Source organism: Balaenoptera ricei, chromosome 6, assembly GCF_028023285.1.
Source record: "Balaenoptera ricei isolate mBalRic1 chromosome 6, mBalRic1.hap2, whole genome shotgun sequence".
Classification (NCBI taxonomy): Eukaryota; Metazoa; Chordata; class Mammalia; order Artiodactyla; family Balaenopteridae; genus Balaenoptera; species Balaenoptera ricei.
The window spans coordinates 108862612-108884056 of NC_082644.1; the positions used below are offsets into that span (position 1 = coordinate 108862612).

A 21445-nucleotide genomic window follows, 5' to 3' on the forward strand; every position below is an offset into this window, starting at 1 on the left:
ATCTTTATTGGAGTATAATTGCTTTACAATGGTGTGTTAGTTTCTGCTGTATAACAAAGTGAATCAGTTATACATATACATATGTTCCCATATCTCTTCCCTCTTGCATCTCCCTCCCTCCCACCCTCCCTATCCCACCCCTCTAGGTGGTCACAAAGCACCCGAGCTGATCTCCCTCCTTTTGAAGAATCTGTTCCCCTCCCCTCACTGCACCGCCTCTGATCTCCGGCAAGGCGGCATGGGGAAAAGAGCTCAGATGACTCCAAACTGTATCTTCACCATAAAACAAATATCATGAAAGCCTTTTGATGTCACCCTGATGGAGTGCAGAAAACCCCCTTCAACCCCCCCACCCCACCTTTGCGCTTTTAATTGCATCCTTTTTGCTGTTTTTTTCTTCTCCTTTACAACTTGTGTTTGCTTTCATGTTACGCATTATTTATTTAGTTGCTTGTCAATTAGTGTCTATTCTCCGAATGACAAGCACATTAGCAGCTGCAGAGATTAGAATTAAAATTTGCAGCCCAGTTGGTGCTACCAAAGCCATGCCTACCCAACTGAGAGGACAGCACCTCTTTGTCATTTCAAAAGATGACCTTCTCCTTCTCCCTGTTCCTGGCTCCTGATTTAATTCCAACTGACTGCTCCATGGTCACTGCACGGTGATGGCTTTGAGATGGAACTTTTTCAGATGCACAAAGGAAGATGCAGACTCCTGTTAACAGCGGCCTTTGATGACAGTTAGTGTAAAGAAGGAGTCGCTGGATTTGAATAACGGGCTCCGATGGCCTGTTAAGGGTTCTAAATCAGCCAGCCCAACGTGCCACACCCCTGGTCCACAGTTCAGCCGACATTCCTGACATGGCAGCGTGACCAGCTCCTTGATTCACTGGGTCTGTGACCCTGAGCAAGTGAATTAACCTCACAGATCCGTCAGGGCAGCCTGCACAGGGCAGGGAGGAGTGTGACGGGGAGGAGGCCGTCTTAACTCGTGCCCTTTAGGGATTCCTGCATCTCCCCACAGACCCACCACAGCTCAGCCCCTAGGGCTGGGCCCCCCACCTGGATAGTTAGCAAGTGCCCATGACTGAGTGTTGAGAAGGGGTCTGAGCACCAGTGAGAGGACGTGAGTGCCAATCCCAGCTTTGCCCAGGGTAGTCTCCGGCAAGCACTTCCCCATCTGGACAAAGAAGGCGTGGGGCTACTGGTTTGCAAAAGGGGGTCCCCTGGAGCCCCAGTATTTTGTGGAGAGGCCTCAGAGAGGGGCGTGGAGGGGTAGCAGGCTCCCAAAGTGGTCAAGACCCAGGGTAGCCCATCCCGGCTTCCTGCAGAGCTGACCCCTCGGTCTGCTTGTATATGAGATTCTTTCAGAAGAAGGGGTTCCAATTCCCCCAAAAGGTATTTGGGGACCACGGGCAGGACGATGGCTGGGACGGGAGATGCTGGCGTTGCCAGGTCTGGATCTTGCATGAATCGCCTCATCCCTCAAGGATCCACCCTCCCCATCTGTCTAAAGTAGGGTTGGACCAAAGGACCCCAAAGTGTCCTCCCAACTCGGAAGCTCGGGTATCCTGCTTTCACGCCGGCAGAACCATCATGAAGGAAGCGTGGGAACCGGGTGAAGACGGACAATTATCACCACCCAATATAACACTCTAATGGCAGAATCTTTTATATTAGAATAGATATTATGGAGCACAGTTCCATCAAATGAGTATAATAGACTTGTTTTATATTACAATGCACACTGTAATTACACATTTCAATAATTCCTTCAATGTGTTACATAGAAGCGTTCTGAAGTAATGGAGCCCTGGAACCACATATAATAAATCACCTAAGGGGAGGACGCCGTGGGTGGTAACAGGGTGACAAAAAGGCCTCCTAGCCGGCCGGGAGAGCCATCATCTTCTCAGCCCAGGGCCGCTTGGCTGTGACTCTGCTCTCCGGAGGCTCTTCAGAGGAGGCCCTTTGTCCAAGCACCTGCCCATGTAGGCAGGAATCCCCTCTCTGACATCCCCACTGGCACTTCACACCACACCTCTAGGGACCATGGGGAGCTCACCCCCAGGCTACCTATTGGAAGGGCCCTGTGATTAAGAAATTACACTACTGCATGCATATGGCACACAATCTCTAAATTCATATGATCATATCTATACTGATTATTTAAAGCATTATAGTAGATTCCTATTGCTGCTATAACAAAGCACAACAAACTTAGAGGCTTAAGACAAATTTATTCTCTTATGGTTCTATAGATCAGGAGTCTGACATGGGTCCAACTGGGCTAAAATCAAGGAGTTGGCAGGACTGTGCCCCTTTCTGGAGTTTCTAGGAGCACATCTGCTTCCTTGCCTTTTCCAGCTCCTCCATGTCGCCTGCACTCCTTGACTCGTGGCCGCTTCCCTCCACCTTCAAAGCCAGCCACTCTCTGACCCCTTTTCTGTTGTCACGTCTCTCTGACCGTGGCTGGGAACGGTTCTCCTCTTTTAAGGACTCGTGTAATTAGCGTGTCCCACCTGGATAATCCAGGATAACCTCCCCAGCTCAAGGTTTTTAACATTAAGCACATCTGTAAATTCCCTTTTGCCATGTAATGTAAATATTCACAAGTTCTGGGAATTAGAGATTGGACATCTCTGGGGGACACTGTTCTGCCTACCATGGGTGTTATTTTATTATTACAATACCAAACAGACTGTGAGTTCCTCCTCACCTGTAAAAGGACATGACAGTTTGTAGGATTAAGTGCGACAATATATGTGTAGAGCATGGCATATACATGCTTGATGAATGGAACACAACTTCAATGAACCAGGGTGAAAGTATCAATGAGATAATCTACTTTGTCAATATCTCTCCAAAAGCAAGTCATGGGAAATGATCTCAAGGCTCTCAGTGCAGTATGGCAAGTCATGGACAGAGTAAGACTATTCACCTCCCTTGTTTGGACTCTATACCTCTATTAATGCAGCCAAGGTACCATTAGCATTTGAGGTCCCTTATTCTTCGGTCTCAGTTAACTTAGCTGATTGTAGTCAATTAAAACCCTAAATCTGTCTCCGGTTCCAAGGGGCAAATAAGATCATGCCCATTTTAAAGGGGGATAAACTGAGGCTTAAAGATGGAGACCCAGAGGTGACGGCTGAGGTGAATCTTTAAGGATGAGTGGAGTGAGTCAGGCTGAGGATGTGGGAGATACATGTGCAAAGTCCAGAGCTGCAGAGAACAGATGGTGCCTTCAGGGCCTATGAGGAGTATGGCAAGTCTGGCCCTCATGGGTGGGAGTGGAGTTAACATCCAAAGATACTGGAGAGGAAGGCCAGGGTCCAACTGGGGAGAGCTTGCATGCCGAGGAGGAAGGGGCACTCGGTCTTGGAAGGGTGTGTGCAAGCAGGGAGTGAAATGATAGGGCTTGTGATTGACAAGCTCACCTGGGCTGTGCACAGAGACCGGACGGGACAGGCAGGGGCAGGAGACAGGGAGACCCGTGAGGACCCAGGCCAGTAAGGAGGAGGCGGATGGAGAGGAGAGGATGGAGGCTGGGTGGGCTGGTGAGAGGACATCCTTCTGGGGAGACTGAAGTATCTAGGGGGTCAAGGGAGCTGATCTCAAAGACAGGGAGCCCCCAAGGGAGGAAGCGATTTGGGGGGAAAGGGATGCATATTACCCCCACCTTAAAGATGAGAAACTGAGGCCGGGTGCATTCAGACCCCTCCCCGAGGTCAGCTGGTAGTCATGGGGCTGAATCCCGGGTCCTTCCTACACAACTGCGTGGTCCTGCCATCCTCGGGTCACCAGGTCACTCTAGGGCGACATGCAGAGTCGGCGGATGAAACAAGAGTCCCAGCTGGTCCCCGGGAGGCCACCTCCAGGCGGGTCTCCTCCTCACTGCCCCTGCACCAGGCTTCCTGCAGCAGCAGCAAGAAGAGAGCGGGATCCCGTGTCCCCAGAGCCGTGGCTCCCCCGCCTGGAGATGATCTGAGTCCCCCACCAGCCTTACTTCCAGCTTTTCTCCTCCTGCCTGTCCCCCTTTCCCTGGGCTTTCTCCCTCCTCTCACTGCAACAATCACCACTGGTTCCCCAAGGCCACAGAATAAAAGGCCCCAACTCTGGGCATCCTGTGTACAACTTCACGCTTCACACCCTCGCCTCAAGTCACCACCACGGGTCTCCTGGTGGCCTCTGTGCCCTTGCACAGGCTGTTCCCTCTGCCTGGAGCGCCCCTTCCCTACACCTCGCCCCGTAACACTCTGCCTACTTTGAAGGACACAGGCGGCGTGAACACCCTCCCCACTGCGGAGCCAGACCCAGACTTCTCTCCCTCACCCTCACCCCTGGCACACATGCACGCACAGCCCCCGACATCCGTGCCCACACACAGCTCCCCAAGTCCTCCTAAGAGTCTCGAATCCACCTCGCCATCCTGTGCCTGGCCCTGGCCTGGATCCTCCCAGCAGCTTCACCTCATCCCCTGACTGCCCCCCCACGCTGTCCCTTCCCTGCCAGCTTGGCCTTTGCCCTGACACCCTCCCGGGAGCCCTGCTGCTCCCAGGATGCCCGCCTGCCTGGGGCTGCTGGCACCTGAGGCCTCGTCAACCTCTCCAAGCCGTCTGTCCCCACAGGTTCCCAGCCGGCCTTCGCCACTCGCCCACAGCACGCAGGGCATCTTCCCTGCCCACCTGCAAGGCCTTTTTCCAGGTGCCCCTGTTGTTATCATTTACATGACGTAACATAACGGGATGCTGGCCTCTCACCCACCAGCTCTGGGCGAAGGTGAGTGACGGAAGATGGTGAATTTGATTAAAAACAAATGTCTCTGAAACCCTTCCTATGCTGAGAGTCCAGCCCCGACCCCCTGAGAAATGGTCTTGCCTGCAGGCAGAGGCCACGGCATCAGCTAGGTTCTCTGAATACTCTAGGGGGAGAATATGAGGGGACCCTGAATTACCAGAAACACCAGTGTCATCAAAATAAAGTGACCCTTGCCAAGAGAACTGTGGTGAAATGGAAGCCAAAATCAGTTTGCCCATTTTGCAGAGAAGAAAACTGAGGCTCCAAGAGGGGAAGAACAAGAGAAGAAAAGAAAAGAAAACACACACACTCAGGCTTCCAACCATTGGCTTCTGCAGCCAAAGAGCCTCAGGATCTGGTTCCCCGTGTCTGTGACCCCCGACCCCGCCGTCATTTTGGAGCCAGGACGGCCATTTCTCTTTCTTCCCTGCTGTCTGCCGTCACCGGCATCCAGCGCCACAAATGAGCTGGGGCCATACGTTGTTCTGTTTGGAAGAAGAAAATAGCATTAATACAAACAGAGGATCTTTTAAAAGCTGAAAACCTGTAATTATGCTCTCATGTGAATGCCTGTTAAAAACGACGTGATTCCGGCATTTGAGAGAGGAGCGTGTGGGAAGGCGGCCGGTGAAAACACCGTGTGGTTTTATTAACATCGTGATCCAGTAGGAGAGGGGCTCACCAGGCCCAGTGCTGCCCTCTGGGGTCAGGTGGGGGTAACCGCTTCTCCAAGGATGGGGTCAAAATGAATGAGCTGGAGGGGCCCTGGGAAACCTGGACGGAGGCTAGAGGGGTGAGCTAGCTAGAGGTGGCTCCAGCTCCCCGTCTCCTGTTCAGGATGGAGAGGCTGAGGCCAAGCCTGGGACAGGGCGGGCTTTGCAACTGGAGGCAGGAACCTTCTGGACACCCTGCCAGTGAGGATCACACCCCAGCCCACCTGAGCCACCTTGCACTTACCATACTCAACAGTGCTTGCACGTAGCACAGTGGTGGGGCCCTGGGCTCTGCAGCCTGCTGGCCTCCGTCTAAATCCAGCTCCACGGCCGACTGGCTGTGTGATCTTGGGCGGGTCACTCTGTGTCCCAGTCAGTCCTTTATCTGAGAAAAGCAGCATCTCCCCCATAGGGTTTCACATGATGGCCTGTGATATTACAATGCCTGCCCAGCTCACAGGAGCCCCTGAACAAGCCTTCCCTATTGGCCTCATTACTTGTCTGTTCTCCCCATCAATCTGAGTCCTTCCAGAAGGCGGTGGGAGAAGTTTTGGGAATGTCTGGTGAGTGAATATATTTGCTGGCCTGTGGCTGGCACTGGGGCCAGAGTGGTGAGCAATCACACGGGGTCTGTGCCTTCATGCCCTCCCAGCTAGTGACGGGGGGAGGGGGGCATAAGCCCCCCCAAAATCACACTCACACAAACCAAAGCCACAACTGTGGCCAAGTGCCAGTGAGAGGGAATCATCATATGTGAGAGTGAATGATAGGGGCTCCTGATCGGAAAAAATCCTCTGACTAGGCAACTAGCAAGAGAAACAAGAGAAGCCAGGGAAGTGGACGGGAGCGTGCTAGGCAGGGGGCAGCATGTGCAAAGGCCCTGTGGCTGGAGAGAGGAACGCCCTATGAAACTGGAGCATGGAGAGCTGAGAGGGCAGGCGGCTGGTGGGGAAGGAGGAATGGGCAGGGCTCAGCACACCCGGGGCCTGCAGGCAATGCTAAGTGCAATGGGAAGCATTCAACACTTTAAACCAAGAAGATAATAGGATCAGCTTTACACTTTGAGCTCTAGCTATGGGTGGGGACATTTGCAGAGGGTAGGGGTGGACGTGGGGAGGCCAGCTGGGAAGCCAGAGGGTAGGGGTGGACGTGGGGAGGCCAGCTGGGAAGCCATTGCAGCAAGTGGTCCAGGTGAGAGACGATGGTCCAAGGTGGACCATCTGGAGATGAGTGAGGAATGGCCTTGAGAGGTAGAGTGGATAGTGAGGCCATGGTCGTGGACGAGACACAGCGGGTGAGGGAGAAGGAGGTATCGAGGGTGCCTCCAGCACGTGCTGCTGGCCAGAGGCAGGACCTTCACGGAGATGAACGAACGAGCAAACCCCAGTGATGTGGCCAATGTCCGGGCCTCCCAGCCGTTATAAATCTTTATCCCTCCCCATCATCATCTTGCAGATGAGGGAATGGAAGCAGGTTCTATTAGGAGCCCCAAGGGCCACAGCAAGACCCTGGGCCTCTGGACCCGCCCACACCCACCCCACCTGGCGCCCAGCAGAGTGAGCTGGGAAGGCCCCAACTGCGGCAAGAGGTAAACACGACTGGCCCCGAAGGCAGCGTCCTGGGCTTCTCTGGAGACGGGATGAGTAATTCTGATAATTGAATTTTTGAGTTAGACTTAAAACATGGCCAAGATCGAAGAGGCAATTTGGCAGGGTCCGGAGCCCCCAGGCAGGTTTCTCTGCTCCACGCTGTGGAGAACTTATTAACAAGATCACTCTTCCTCCCTTCCACAGCCCCATTTACAAGCAGTTCTCAGGGCTGCTGTGGCGAAGAATTCAATTGTGTGTCTCTGGGCTCCAGCTCTGGTCACCCAAAGATGTCTTGGCGGAAAGGGCAGAGGGAGAATACTTGGGTTGTAACGCAGGGAAGGGCTGCAGGTTTTGGAAGAGACGGCGTTTCAGGGAGACCCTGTATAATTCAGAGGACAGGACCATTTCGAGAACAGGTTTCAACAGACTCGGGCTCAGATTCTGGCTCCAGCACGTGCTCAGGTGACGACGCTCCACCCCTCAGTTTCTCACTTGTAAAATGGGCAGGTGGTACAGATAAACGAGACGATGCCCAGTGTGGCTACCGCTAATCAGGTGGGTGCCAGCCTGTGGGGGGCGAGCGGGCCCACAGGCAGAGGGCTGGTGCCTCTCTCTCCCCCCTTCCTTCTCGCTGGGTATTTAGCCCCTGCAGCTGCTTCTCTCAGGTGCAGCTCCTCAGGCACATGTGGTGGTTAATTTCACCAAGGGGGAAATTGATGGGGGTTCTGATTAGGGCTTCAGAGCCTCCAGAATTCAGCTGCTGGTAAAATTAACTCACCAGGGACAATGGAACTTTCCCGGAGGTCCAAATTGTCTTTATTTGTGGAGTTTGTTCTTGGCCCTAATCCAGCCCAGACACATCGGGCTACTCCTCCACCTCCCAGAGGAAGGCGGGCCTTCACTAGCCCAAGGTTGGGAATATTTTACACGATTCCAAACCGGGGGATAAAAATACACTTTGCTTTGGATTACTGTGTTCCTGAAAAGCTGTGGGTGACTAAAGCAAATGGCCAGCTGGATTCCCAGAAGCCCCTCCTCTCAGGCATCCTGGGTTTACCACCCAATGGGCAGGGGATGAACCATGATCCCCCCTCACAGCCTTTCCATCTCCCACAGGCCAACCACGTGCCAGGCAATATACTCAGAACTAGCAATGAAGCAGGCACTAACTGTGGGTGCATCTGAATCGGGGTCTGGCTTCCAAGGCTAGCCTGAGCTCTAACCACTGTACTACACCACCTAACCCCCAACTCCAGCCCTACCCCCCACTTACACTCCTGTGTTTTTGCACATCAACCATGGGAACTTAAAACAGAAGAAGAGTCACTGATTTTTGGAAAGGCTCTTATTGTTCAGCTATTTCCAAATTACACAGGTTCACCCTGTGTGAGCAGGTCTGGGCTGAAATGTAACCCCCATTTTCCAGGTGTAGAGACTTGTAACAGAAGCGTCCCACTCGGGTCTAGATCCCGGCCTCCCGCTGCCTCCGCAGCACCATGCTGAGCCATCTCGGCCGCAGCTCGGAGACTCCCTTGAGGAACTCAACGGTGTTGACTTATAGAAAAAGGAGCTGCCACAGTACTTTATACCTAAATCTGAGTTTTCCCACACTAGAATGTACTGAGGTACACGTATCCACGTATTTCTCACGACAAGAACTCAGATGACAGGAACCCAAGCGGAGAAGGTCCTTACTGGCCACGTACCCGCCCATCACTTGATGGGTAAGAGGAGAAGAGGTGCGGCCCTGGGATGAGAGGCCCAGGCCGACTCCCAGCCCGGGCTTCTGCTCCCCTACTCCCCCCGCCTCCAGCTGATGCAATCACGTCACCTCCGGTCACCGTCGTGTCTCGGGAGCTGCAGGGGCAGCAGCGCACAGCGGGTCGGGGTTTGGAAGGACAGGCGGGATCAGGGCCCGGCCCCACCACTCGTAAGCTAAGGGCCTTGGGCGGGTCACTCGGCTGTCCTGTGGACACGGGAGTGGTCCCGACCTCCCCAGAGTCCCCACCTCCAGGGAGGTCACAGCGGGGGAGCCCACAGACCGTGCCGGACTGAGCGACAGAGCCACACCACTCCGCATCCCCACGGTGGGGGGCGGATTCCTGAAGGACCACTCGAAGCCGCCCAGGCAAGGAAATGGTGGGAGAGCATTCCAGAGAGAGAGCATCCCGGGCCGGGGCTGGGACGCTCCCAGGAGCTGACGTCAGCGCAGTCTGCCTGGAACGCGGAGGCGAGGGGGCGAGGCGGGGAGCCGGAGGTGCCGCAGGAGCGGACCTGGGCCCCGGCAGACTTGTTAGGGGTGAGGGCGGGGCGGCGCGGTGGTCAGACCCGGGCTTTCTCTCTACACCTTGTCTGCTGCAGGGCCAAGGAGGGACCAGGTGGAAAAGGAAAAGGAACCACAGAAAGGAGCCTGTGGACGGGGACAGAGGTAAAGGGAGCAGAGACGAGGCTCTCCAAGCGGTCCGAGCAGAGGGGGGACAAGGGAGCGAGCAGGCTGACGGACAGGAGGCGGTGGACGGAGGGCAGAATGTCAGCATGAGTGACGCACAGGGAGAGCAAACCAGGCTGGATGCAGAAAGGCCCAGGACGAGGGCAGGAACAGGGACAGAGAGGAGACCCAGTCGGGATTCAAAACGCTCCCAGCTGTGGGCTGACAAACGAGGCCCAGCTGCCCGGCTGCTCAGTGGCTCCGAGGTGGGGGACACGGGGCCGCGAGGCAGAGAGAGCAGAGCTGGGCGCGCAGCGTCACGTCAGAGCATGGCCGGGGAGACCCCCGCCTCGGGCAGTGCCTCCTGGGGTGCCCTGGGCCAGTCTGCGGGCTCATCTGAACCCGGGGCCAAGCCCTGCCCTGTTTACTTCTCGGGGACACCGTGAAGCTCGGGCAGGACAAATGCAGCTCAGGTGTGGCAAATGGACCAGGCAGGACAGTGGGGAGGAAAGACCACCACCATCGTCAGGACACTGCGATGCCAAGTCCCCGGCCCAGGCCTCGCTGGGTCTTTCCCACGCTGGGCGCGGCACCCCCGCAGGGCGCTGCTCCGGACGTCACTGTGCCGTCACTGTGCAGTGCCAAGGGCACACCAGGCACCCTGGCCGCACCACGTGGCATCGTTGCTCTCTGGACACTGAGTGGGCTCAGCACAAAGCTCAGGTGACCTCTGAGCGCCACGCCAGCCCCAAGACCCCCCGGCTGTCCTGGGCTTTAGGCTCTGCACAAAGTAACTGCATCACCAGGTTGAAATGAGTCATTTAATGAGCATCTTCAAACTGCGGGGCTGGCTGAGCACCAAGCAAATCTGGGGGGGCGGGGGGGAACGCGAGCCCACCCCGTGCCTGAGAGTAAAGCCTCAGCTCCACGCCAGCCCCGGAGGTGACAGGCCTGGCCCCTGGAAGCTCCCACCCTATCTGACAACAACTCCACGCCAATCTTAAGGTGAAAGATAGGTCTCCTTTGGCCAGACAGCCCTTCTCCCCTCAATAAGCGGGAACCACGCTTGTAACAAAGAGACAGGACGAGCTAAGTGGGGAACCACAAGCTTTATTGGCTGAAAGTTCTCCTCAGGAGCCTGGCCTGCTGGGACTGGACGTTCCAGGATGGGCACTCCCGGGCCTAAGCTAGGAGAAGGGAGGGGAAAAAATGAGAATTTCAGGTCCCACGGAGGGTTTCTGGAGTAAGACTACTGACAGAATTAATGGTGAGAATGCTATTCTGAAACTACTTTCAACGACATACTGTTTGATCAGTAAATATTTATAGAACCAGATGATAATGAAATATTTATCAAACGCCTACTATGTGCCAGGCATCGTTTGCTGTATTTCTCACTGGTAAAAACGGCAAACCAATAATTAGAACAACCATCAAAAACATGGGATGATAAAATGAAACTTTTCATGCGCTGCTGGCAGAAAAATACAACTGACAGAGAACGTGTGACCGGGTTTCACCTTCAACTTCGTTTTTCAAAAGAAGCCATTGCCAGCCCCACACCCATTCCCATCCCCCAAATGGCTTTCTCAAAGGGGCATCACCTCCAGGTTTCCTCTGGCCTTCCGAAGGACTTTGTGCGTTACAACCACTAAGGAAAGAGCAAAGAACGGGATGATTAGACATAGATGCCCAGGAAGACAGTGTAAAAGCCAAACGCAGGGAGGACCCCCAAGCCCCACATGATTCAGGCGTGTGGTCAGCCCTGTAGCATCCAGACCCAGACGTGTAAGGCCCCACCTGCCCCATCACACACCCCAGGATCAAATAACCCACCAGAGAGGGTGGACCAGAGACCCCGCCTCAAGTCCACGCTGAGCCACAACCTCGGCGATACCAGAAGGCAGAGCGAGCGACACCATGTTATAGACGGAAACTGAGGCTCTGCAGGGCCAGCAGGACCCCCAGGGCCCGCCTCTGCGGGCTGGGCTCGTGGTGCCAGGCAGGGGAGAGGCCTGCACCTGACTAGCGCCCCTCAGCCCCCCGGAGAAGCAGCGCTGGGAAGGGGGTGCGCCCGCTCCAAGCAAACCCACTCGTGAAGGCCAAGTCGAGGGTCGAGGGCACAGCAGTCCTCGGAGCGGGGGACCTAATGACGGGGAGGAGGACCGGACCATGGGCGTCTCTCTCCTGAGCTGCCCTCCAGTGGCTCCCTGGGCCAGGCACACTCTACCTGGACAGCAGCGGGCGGGGCGGGATGATCTCACAGGTCCCTGTGATCTGACTGATGCCCTCCGAGCTGCGTGAGGCAGATCCCCAGCGCATCAGAACCCACGGGGCGGGGCGGAGTGCCCGCTTTCAGGGCAGCAACTGTAAAGTAAGGTGGCTTCTTCCCTCAGTCCCTGTCTTGTCCAACAAACGCCAGCAGCAGCAGGAATGCCGCCACTGAGGCACCGAGGGGAGATCGGCCCGATAAGGGATCCGCCTTAAACAGGCTTTGGTGATGGCCAGGGACTCCGGCTACCCCCAGGGAGGACACACAGGCTTCTGGAACTGGGCCTTTGGCCAGTGCGGCCCAAGGCTGAGAGAGTCTCCCCGTCGGTACACACGGCCCAGCTACCCAATGGCTTATTCAGAATAGGTGCCATGTGGTAGCCTTGAGAAAATATTTCTTTCCTCACGAAAATTTCCATCTGGAGGTAACGAAGTCTGTTTGCAATCTGTGACACCACGGGAGGGGACAGATGGTGTGGGCTTTGTTTTTAACTGGGCAAAGTGAATTTCAGAGGTGCCCACTGCCTCTCTGTGCCCTTCCCCAGCCCCACGCCGCAGGGCAGACATTCTTAACCTGGGCCCAAGGCTATGCGTTGGAGCGTCCTAAATCCTCAGAAACCATGTGCAAATCTTGGTGTGTACAAGGATGCGTGCATCCTTCTGGGGAGAGAGATCCCCTCTCCTGAGATTTGCCAAGGAGCCTGTGACCCGGAAAAGATTCGGTACCATGGCTGTGGAGGTTAAAAATAATGTTAAAATAGTACTAAAAGTACAGAACGATCTAAGTCCCACCTGGCGCAAGTGTGAAGGGGCCCCATGTCTGAACTGCACTGCCCACGTTCAGAGCCAGAAACTCCCACTGAGATGAGAAGCCCGAGGGACAGAGTGGGGAAGAGCTCGTCCCAAATCAAGGCTGGCCCCAGGCAGAGGCGTGACTAGAACCCAGGTCTGTCTGACTCAGCACCCGCTCTTTCCACCTCAGCAGGGCACTGGCAAGGAAGACACCAGCCTCAGTGGTGTCCAGCGGTGACAGGTGGTTTGCCAGCTGCGACCTCAGTGCACACCCCCCAGGGATTCCTGTCTATGGGCGGGAAGTGAAGTGGGCGGCTCCAGGTCACGTGGGGAGGGTCTCACAGTCACCCTCTCCCTCCTCTCCCTGCAGACTCCGGGAGGAGCTGGAGTGTTTGCCTTGGCCCAGGCAGGGAGCAGCCCCAGGCCCACACTCTTCCTCGTCACCAGGCGGGGAAGGGAGAGGAGGGGACACTACCCCAACTTCCACTCAGTCCCTTAGAGCCGGAGCAGACCCTGGGAGGCTGGCGGGGTTTGGGGTCTTTGGGGCAAGTCACAGGCCCGGCTCAGTCACCAGCTGTGCAACCTAGGGTAAGCCCTCCCCTCAGCCGACGCCGACTCTGTGTCGGGCCTCGGAGGGAGATGCGGAGAGGGTGGCACCGTCTTGAGCACGGGAGACGCTACGACACGTTTGAAGTTTTTCTGGCTATTAATGGTTTGCCGCCACCTGCACGCGTAGAATTCAGTCTGACCTCACGGAATAAAGGAGTCAGAGAACTAACACTTATTGAGCACCCCTTCTGTCCCAGGAAGAGTACCAGAAAGTTGAGGTATCACTACCATCCCTCTTTTACAGAGGAGAAAACAGGGGCACTTTTTTTATAAAGTTGTGATGAGAAATCCAGGCCCATCCGGCCAGTCCGAGCCCTCTGGAATTACCGTCTCCGGTTAGAGATAAGGAATCTAAAGCTCAGAGAGTTCAAGTCATTTATTCCAGGTCACGCGGGAGAGCGGAGATCTGAGCCGCGCTCACTAACGATGGCAGGCTCAGCGACCCGGGACTCAGTGCTGGGTTCTGTCCTCTGGACCTGCCGTGGTAACTCACCCATCTGAACCTACTTCCGAAATATGCTCACCTGCAAAGGGGGGTAACTTCACGTTCCCTGTGACTGTCCGGGACAACGGCTACAGGGCAACGCCAACGCCGAGAGCGCCCGTGTTCCCTGGACTTGGGGGCTGTACGAAAGCGCCCTTCCCACCGCCTCAAAAGCTGCTCCAGGAGCCCGACCCACCTGGTCCACAGCCACCTCAGACACGGCCTCGATGGCTCTCCCCCCACCCCGCCCCCTCCAGCGCGCCTCTTCTCTGCCAGTGGCTTGAACCCCTAGGCGGGAACCCCACGGACACCCACCGGTCTGCCAAGCTGCCTCCTCACCATCTTTCCGCCCCACCCCGCCCTCCGTGGCCCTGCGCAGCCCCCAAAGAGGCCTCCCCGCCTCCCGGCCCCTCCGTGCTCAGCCAAGGGGACCTAACACACGACGGGCCCCGTGAGCCCTGCGGCTCCTTCTCGGGTCTGGTCCACGAGGCCCCTCGCGACTCAGGGATGTCGAGGGGCTGGCCCCCCGAGGCCTGGCAGGGCCTGTGCTGCTAGGAGGCTCCGCCGCGCACACGAGGGCACAGGAGCCGGGGGCTGAAAGCGGGGAGGTGGTTTCCACCTCTGAAGCCCCCGGGCCAGGGCTGGGGCGACCTTACAAGCTTTATTGGATGTCTCCGGCCTGGCGTTTCCATGTCTGTCTAGGAATGTCTATCTCAAATCGGTGCCCTCCTCTGGATCCCACTGCCCGGCCGTAGGCCCTCCTCACCTGCCTGGACCAGCCGCCAGCAAGCCCTTCTCGACGCAGATGGACAGTCCGCTTGGAGTGGGAGCCCCCGTGGCTGCCACCCGAGGCCTCTCACACGGTGGCCCCGGTCCCCCAGGCCCCTCCCACCTCCACCTGCCACGGGCAGCTCCAACTCCCGCAACATGCGCTGCTGTCGGCTTTTCTCACAGGCAGCCTCACTCCTTGTCCCTCTGCCCCTGCCCACACTGTCCCCTGTCCACCGGACCAACACCGACTCCTCCTGGAAGACTCAGGTCCGGTGTCTCTTCCTCCAAGAAGCCACCTCCCAGGACAGAGTGACCCCCTCCCCATCCCACCTCGGCGCTCCCAGAGCCCCTACACATGTTCCCGTCACTGCACACCACACACCTGTCTCCCCAGGGAGATGACAGTCCCTGGCACTGAGCGGCCCCTCCACAGAGGTCTGTTAAGTGAACTCATCTGTCTGGGCGGGTCAGGAAGGGTGAAGTATGAAAGGAAACCCGTAAACAGGTGGTGTGAGGACAACCCAGGGCTGGGTTTTCAGTCCTCAGAGGCAGGCAGGGGTCAGACGTGGGGGCCACCCCCCAACTACTCACACTGATCAAAGATGACTTTCTCCTGGTTCTTGCTCAGCTGCAACAGCTTCATGGTGTTTTGCAACTTCTTTTCTTGTTCAAACAATTTTTTGTGTAGTTTGCCGATCTCTGCCTTCAACTCTCCAGTCTAAAGAGAAAGGGAATTAGAAAAATGAACAAAGGATATAAACGTCAGATCATACAGAAAGAATTACAAAACCACATAAAAAGTGCTCAACCTTACAAACAAAGGTATCTGAATAAAAACTAGAAGCCATGTTCTGCTGGTCAGATGGCGGTGAAGGTGCGCGCAAAGCCCTCTCACGACTGCTGGTGGAGCTGTGAACTGGCACAGCCCAGGTGGAACCACGCCCGGCGAGATGCAGCAGGATGTAAAATGTGCTCAGCCCTCTGACCCAGCAATTCTACACTGGGGCATTTACCCCAAGGAATGGTCACGCAGGCACGAGAAGATGCCTGCGCCCCAGGATGTCCACCTCAGCCCTGTTCACAGCAGGACAAAAACAAAACCTGATTTGTTTCACTGGGGATTTAGACAACTCAACTACGATACTTGCATACAATGGAAGGATTTTGCAGCTATTAAAAATGATGTTGTAGAAGTTCATTTATTGACATTGAAAGATGATCATAATTAGTGACAAAAGAGCCCAGAACAGCTATTGTGCACCACGCACTCCTGTTTCGTAAAATTGAACACATATACTTCTATCCATAGGTGTGTATATCAAGATGTCTAAACTATTTGATGAGAGAGACATCACGAAAATGTTTATAGTGTTTCATTTCTGAGAGATGGGATCTGGAATAATCATTTTCTTAATTTATCAGCATTGAGGGTTTTTTCCCAAAAACTATAATGCTGATATTTTTTTAATGCTTAAATCTTTTTTTTTTTTAATTGGAGTATAATTGCTTTACAATGTTGTGTTAGTGTCTGCTGTACAATGAAGTGAATCAGCTGTATGTATACCTATATCCCCTCCCTCTTGGGCCTCCCTCCCTCCCACCCACCTATGTCATCACAGAGCACCGAGCTGAGCTTCTTGTGCTTTACAGCAGGTTCCCACTAGCTATCTATTTTACACAAAGAGAATATAAAGGTATTATTAGGGGAGTATGATCTATTAGGAGAACCAGAGGTGAGGAGAGTGGATGGGTGGCAAAACCAGAGTCCCCAGACCCCTGAAGTGAAATGTGAACACGATCGCGGCTGTCTTAACCAATCTCCACTGAACTCGTTCACAGGGTTAAGGACACTCCCCTTCTCATAAAATACCTGGACTGTCAGATACCCCGGCACGGGCCACCCTGTGCTACACTGAAATACCTCTGCTCCCAAGAGGGGAGATGTTGGGCTGTCAGCTTACGAAGAGCCACTTTAGTTTGTCCCCAAACTTGTTTATGGCTGTTGTACTTGTAATCAGTTATATGATTTAATTAAGTATTAAGTAAACCTATGAAATATGTGTATGAAAAGAGAGAACTGGTTGAATGAAAACTAACATATGTTTCAGCAAAGACTTGATAAAGACGAGTCACTAAAAAAACCACATTTCTGGCAAATTAGGTGTGGGTGAATAAAAGATGTGGGAGGAACACAGTCTAGAAGGATTCTATATTCAAATTGCTTTGCAAGTGCCTAAGTTTTTTCTTCATCTTAAAGAAACGGAAATTGGAAGTGACAGACATACATTATGGATGTAGTTTATGAAAGAAAGAAGATGTGGAACTTCAATCAGCAGACCCATATTCAAAGAAAAGGCCCTGGCCCTACATCAAAAGAGTGGCAAATGAATGTACATTTAACTGTTTTAAGTTAAACTGAAATGTTTAAGGTATGTATCATTTTTTGATTCCCTACTTTAACCTACTTTTAAGATTAACCAATTGTGTCGGCTACAAGGACTTCAACTGTGCTTCCAAAACAGATCCTAATTTAAACATAAGGTTTTCTTTGATTCTTCCTCAAGCTGAGAGCCCAGAGATTTGTGTTCTGGTGGTGGCTTTGTAGGCCACATGTTCTGGGACAAAGTCACTCGACATTCAGAGCCTTAGGTCCACATCTGTAAAAGAGGGATGACGCCTGACCCTCTCGTCACACTGCAGTACAGTGAGACTCAGATGAGGGGATGCCTGAAGACAGGGAGAATGATTATTGCTCACCTCGCCTGGCTAACCTCTACTGCTCTTTCTGAAGTCAGCTCAGGCATGACCCCCTCCAGGTCTCCTTGAGACCCTTCTCTACCAGGAGGCGAGGTTGGTTACTGCTCCTCTGGGCGCCCATCGTGCCGAGTGCTTCCTCTAACATTGCCCATTTCATGGTGGATTGTAACTGCTCATTTACTTGTTTGCTTCCCCACCTAGACTACAAGCTCCCTGAGGGCAGAACTCAATTCTTCCCTCTGACCCCCAGCGTCTGCCATGGAGTAGGTGCTGTGAGACCATCTGTCAAGCGGTGGGTTCACCTGTGCTCTCAAAACACCCTGAACGCCCTGAATTCTATCCGGCACTGAGGACGAGGAATTTTCATTATTTACGTGTCTGCTGTTCCTCTGAACTAAAATCTTCCTTGTTACAGGGTGAAGACACCATGGTAAAGACAGCAGGGCTCCAGAGCCCAGCTCCGATGCTTCTAGCCGCTAAGATGATGGAGCAAGGGAGCTTCAGTTCTTACTTCCAGAAAATGGGAATACTGCTACTTAACCCTCTGTAGGCTCCCGTAAGGGATAAAAGGAGTTGCTGAGTGTATAGCAGAGTACCTGACACCCAGCAGGAGCTCAACAGAGCAACTCTTCCTCAGGGCCACAGAGCTGAGCTCAGAGCTGGGACCTACTCATGAGTGTGCTGCCCGACTTCTGGAACTGCTTTTTTTTTGGTTGGTTGCTTTGTTTTTTAAAATGAAAAATCTCAAACATTTACAAAAGTAGAAAGAATAAGATAATGAACCACCAGTTTCAGCAGCTATCAAATCATGGCCAAAATTGTTTCATCTATATCCCTGCCCATCCTCACCCTAAAATTATTTTTAAAATCAATCCTAGAAGCCAGTCATATTTCATCCATAAAATATTTTAGTACATAGCTCTAGAAGAAAAAGATTCTTTAAAAAAAAAAAAAAAACCCACAATGTCATTATCACATCTAAAATAATGAGAATGACTGCTTAGTATCACCGACTAGATGTCAGTAGATACATTGCCCGGATTGCATCATAATTTTATAATTTTTTTTTAAACAACTGGTTTGATTCAGCATCCAGATAAACGCCACGTTTTGCATTTGACTGTTATGTCTCCAGTTCCTTTTAATCCAGTGGGTCTCAGAGCTACCAAGACTTGTAAAAAACAGACCACTGGGGCCACTCCCAGACTTTCTGATTCAGTAGGTCGGGGGTGAGGCCTGAAAATTTGCCTTTCCAAGTGTCCACATGATGCTGGTACTGACAGTCCGGGACCATAATCTGAGAACCACTGTAAATCTGCAAGTTTCATTCTCTCTTTTCTCTCTTTTTCCTTAGGATGAAAAGATGTTCTAAGCTCACACTGTACATTTCCGGCCCCAGACCTAGAAGCAAGCCATTTCTCCAAGGAGTCCTAGTTCCTTTTAGTAAGAAAAGGTATTTAGAAACCATAATTTGGCACCAGAGGTGCTCACTGGCACTGGATTGGACATTTTTAGAGCCTTTTAAGTGGAAAGAACTAGTAAATTTTTAAAACAGAAAATACATCATGAGTTCATACTGGTATTTCCAATTCAAATTAGGGATTACAGGATTTTTACTTCTTTGATTTTTTTATTTGTATCCTTCCCTGACAGTAAAAATTTCAACATAATAAGTTATTTGTTTTATCCTATGATAAAATTTAATAATTCCAAAACATACATACAAATATCATTACTAACAATACAATCACTGAAAACAGTTTAAAAAATGCTGGCAGCTCTTTTTGCCCACTAGGAATACATAGTCAAATTACTGTGTTTTAGTCATTGAAATGTTTCCTCTTTTTTTTTTTCTTTTTTTGGCCATGCCATGCGGCTTGCCGGATCTTAGTTCCCCGACCAGGGATCGAACCTGTGCCACCTGCAGCGGAAGTATGGAATCCTAACCACTGGACCGCCAGGGAATTCCTGAAATGTTTCCTCTTTGTGTGGTTATGCCTCCGATACTATACAAAGGAAAGCTGGTTTGTTTCATCTTGTTACGAATTTTTAAAAATTGTTTTCTTCCCCACTTGGATTTATTTTTATTTATAATTATGTAAAGCATTTATACAGTTTCAAAGTCAAATTTATGAAACAACGTCAATTCAGAGAAGTCTACCCTCTATCCCTGTCCTTCCATCCTCTTCCTTCCCACCCCTACATGTAGACTGTTCTGTTACTGTTTATCCTTCCACTTAAAAACATTTTTATAAATGAATATGTGTACATATTTGTATCTCTCCCCACAACTTTCTTAGATAAACTAATATATGTGATATACACTTTCCAGAGTAGTCCCAGGGACTGACTGTAGGAGATGCAAAAGGCAATTTAATGACACTCAGAGAAAACACCAGGTAGTAAAAAAACCACTGGAGCTGCTGGTGGAAACTTGGAAATCTGCTTTGCACAGATTTCACACCAAGAAAAAGGCACTGTATGAAACATAGACAGGGACAGAAAAGTGGCTAGAGGCAATTTAACACCACACAGGGGTCTGTGTACACCAGCAGCCATATCAGAGCATCTCCAAGGTCCTTTTTCTGGCTCTAAAATTCTATGATGCTAAAGTGAGCGTAATCAATTACCCGAGAAACCCTCGGAAATAAGGGGCAAATCATCACAAGCACTGACCAGTCCCTAGACTAATTTGCTAGCAGGGGAGATCAATGTGACTCTAATTTGTATTTATACACACTCACATAATAGAAATAAGAACTGCATTCCATCTATTTAACAGACATTACTATGTACTGAGGTCAAAAACACTGCATCAAGGGTGAAATGTTTAGTTCAGACACATGCTTTAAAAATCATATGGGCAAGTACCAGTTTGGGAGGATGAGAGGAAATTACTCATTCATTCATTCAAAAATATGAACAAAACACACGTGGTCCCTCATGGAAAACAGAGGGACACAGACATTAAACACACAAGTATGTAATTATAACTTGTGATAAGGGCTAGGATGAAGCAGAAGAGGATGCTATGATAAAGTGACTGGGAACCCTCTCTGACCCTGAAGTAACATTTAAGCTGAGACCTGAGAGGTGAGAAGGAGCCAGCCGGCCGGGAGGGAGCACCTGTGTCTTCTGGGCTCAAGACGGAAGAGGGCTTGGTGGATTAGGAGGAAAGGCAAGGCCAGTGTGGTGCTGGAACCCAGTGGGCCGCCTTTCCTCTCCAACACGCCGTCTTCCACTCCGTGCACAGATTTCCCTGCGCAATGACTGCTCGTGTACTTCCCCGAGCTTACGGCACCAAACTTCCTCCCCAGGATCCCAAGACGGAAAGCTAAGCACAGGCTCAGCAGAACCTTCCGAGCTGAGAGAGCTGCTTCACTGCTACTTCTCTGCCATGGTTGGGAGATCTGAGAGCTGTCAGAGGGGTGAACTAGATGAGTGGTGACGTGGAATGCACATTTCCCTTCTGCCTTCCTGCTGGCCTTTGGCAAAAATTTATAGGTTAGATAAAGGGGGAAATACCTATCAGGCCACCAAGCAAAGAGCTCTAACTCTTCCTTAACAAGCAGGCTCCTTCTTCCAGGGAGGTTTCCCTGATTACCAGAGCAGGTGCTCACCTTGTCATAATACGACATGTTTCCCACACACACAGACCCGGGGGACAGGCTCTGCTCTGCCTGACGCCTGATCTGTACCATGACAGATGGGGATGCAGATGGAGATGGGAGCAACTGTTCTTCATTCAGTCATGTTCAAGTTGCTACAACGTCTAGCTTTTAAGGGAAATTTCAATGGTTTTGTAATAAGTGATTTTGTTTGGTTAAAAAAAAAAAAAGTAGTTTCTAAGTAGTTAAAATAGATTTACAAACCGCACTAAAATAGGATGCTGAAAGCTATCAAAAGGGATCAGACAGTCCAGAGAAAGGCATCAGAAATGAAAGACATTCTGAGCAGAATGGAATGACCTATTCCATGAGGAAAACCTGGGACTTAAAGCCTCTAAATCATAGTTTGTCCTTGGGATTCAACACTTGTGCCTTCAAAACCAGCTCTGTAACCTTGAGTGTGTGCCTCACTCCCCGAACCTGTCTCCTCATGTGTAGAACACGGACAGGGCTCCCCTCAACAAAGAAGGGCTGGCAGTGGGGACACGGTCGGGTCCGGGCGGCAGGCCAAGCTTGCAGGGCCCCAGGGGATCAGGTAAGAACCGGCCTGGAGCAGTCAGCGCGGT

The 21445-nt window shown here is 52.2% G+C and overlaps 1 protein-coding gene across 2 annotated transcripts in view; it reads right to left on the minus strand.

The window, feature by feature from the left end:
- Positions 1-10621: 10621 nt before the first annotated feature.
- Positions 10622-21445, minus strand: part of CDK5RAP2 (CDK5 regulatory subunit associated protein 2) — a 182159-nt gene continuing 171335 nt past the window's right edge. For both annotated transcript variants that reach the window (XM_059925478.1, XM_059925477.1), the window contains 3 exons: positions 15046-15172; positions 11132-11178; positions 10622-10714 (listed from right to left, as the gene is read on the minus strand). In XM_059925478.1, coding sequence (XP_059781461.1) covers positions 10658-10714; positions 11132-11178; positions 15046-15172 — 231 coding nt within the window. In that variant the 3' untranslated portion in view covers positions 10622-10657. The remainder of the gene's footprint in view (positions 10715-11131; positions 11179-15045; positions 15173-21445) is intronic.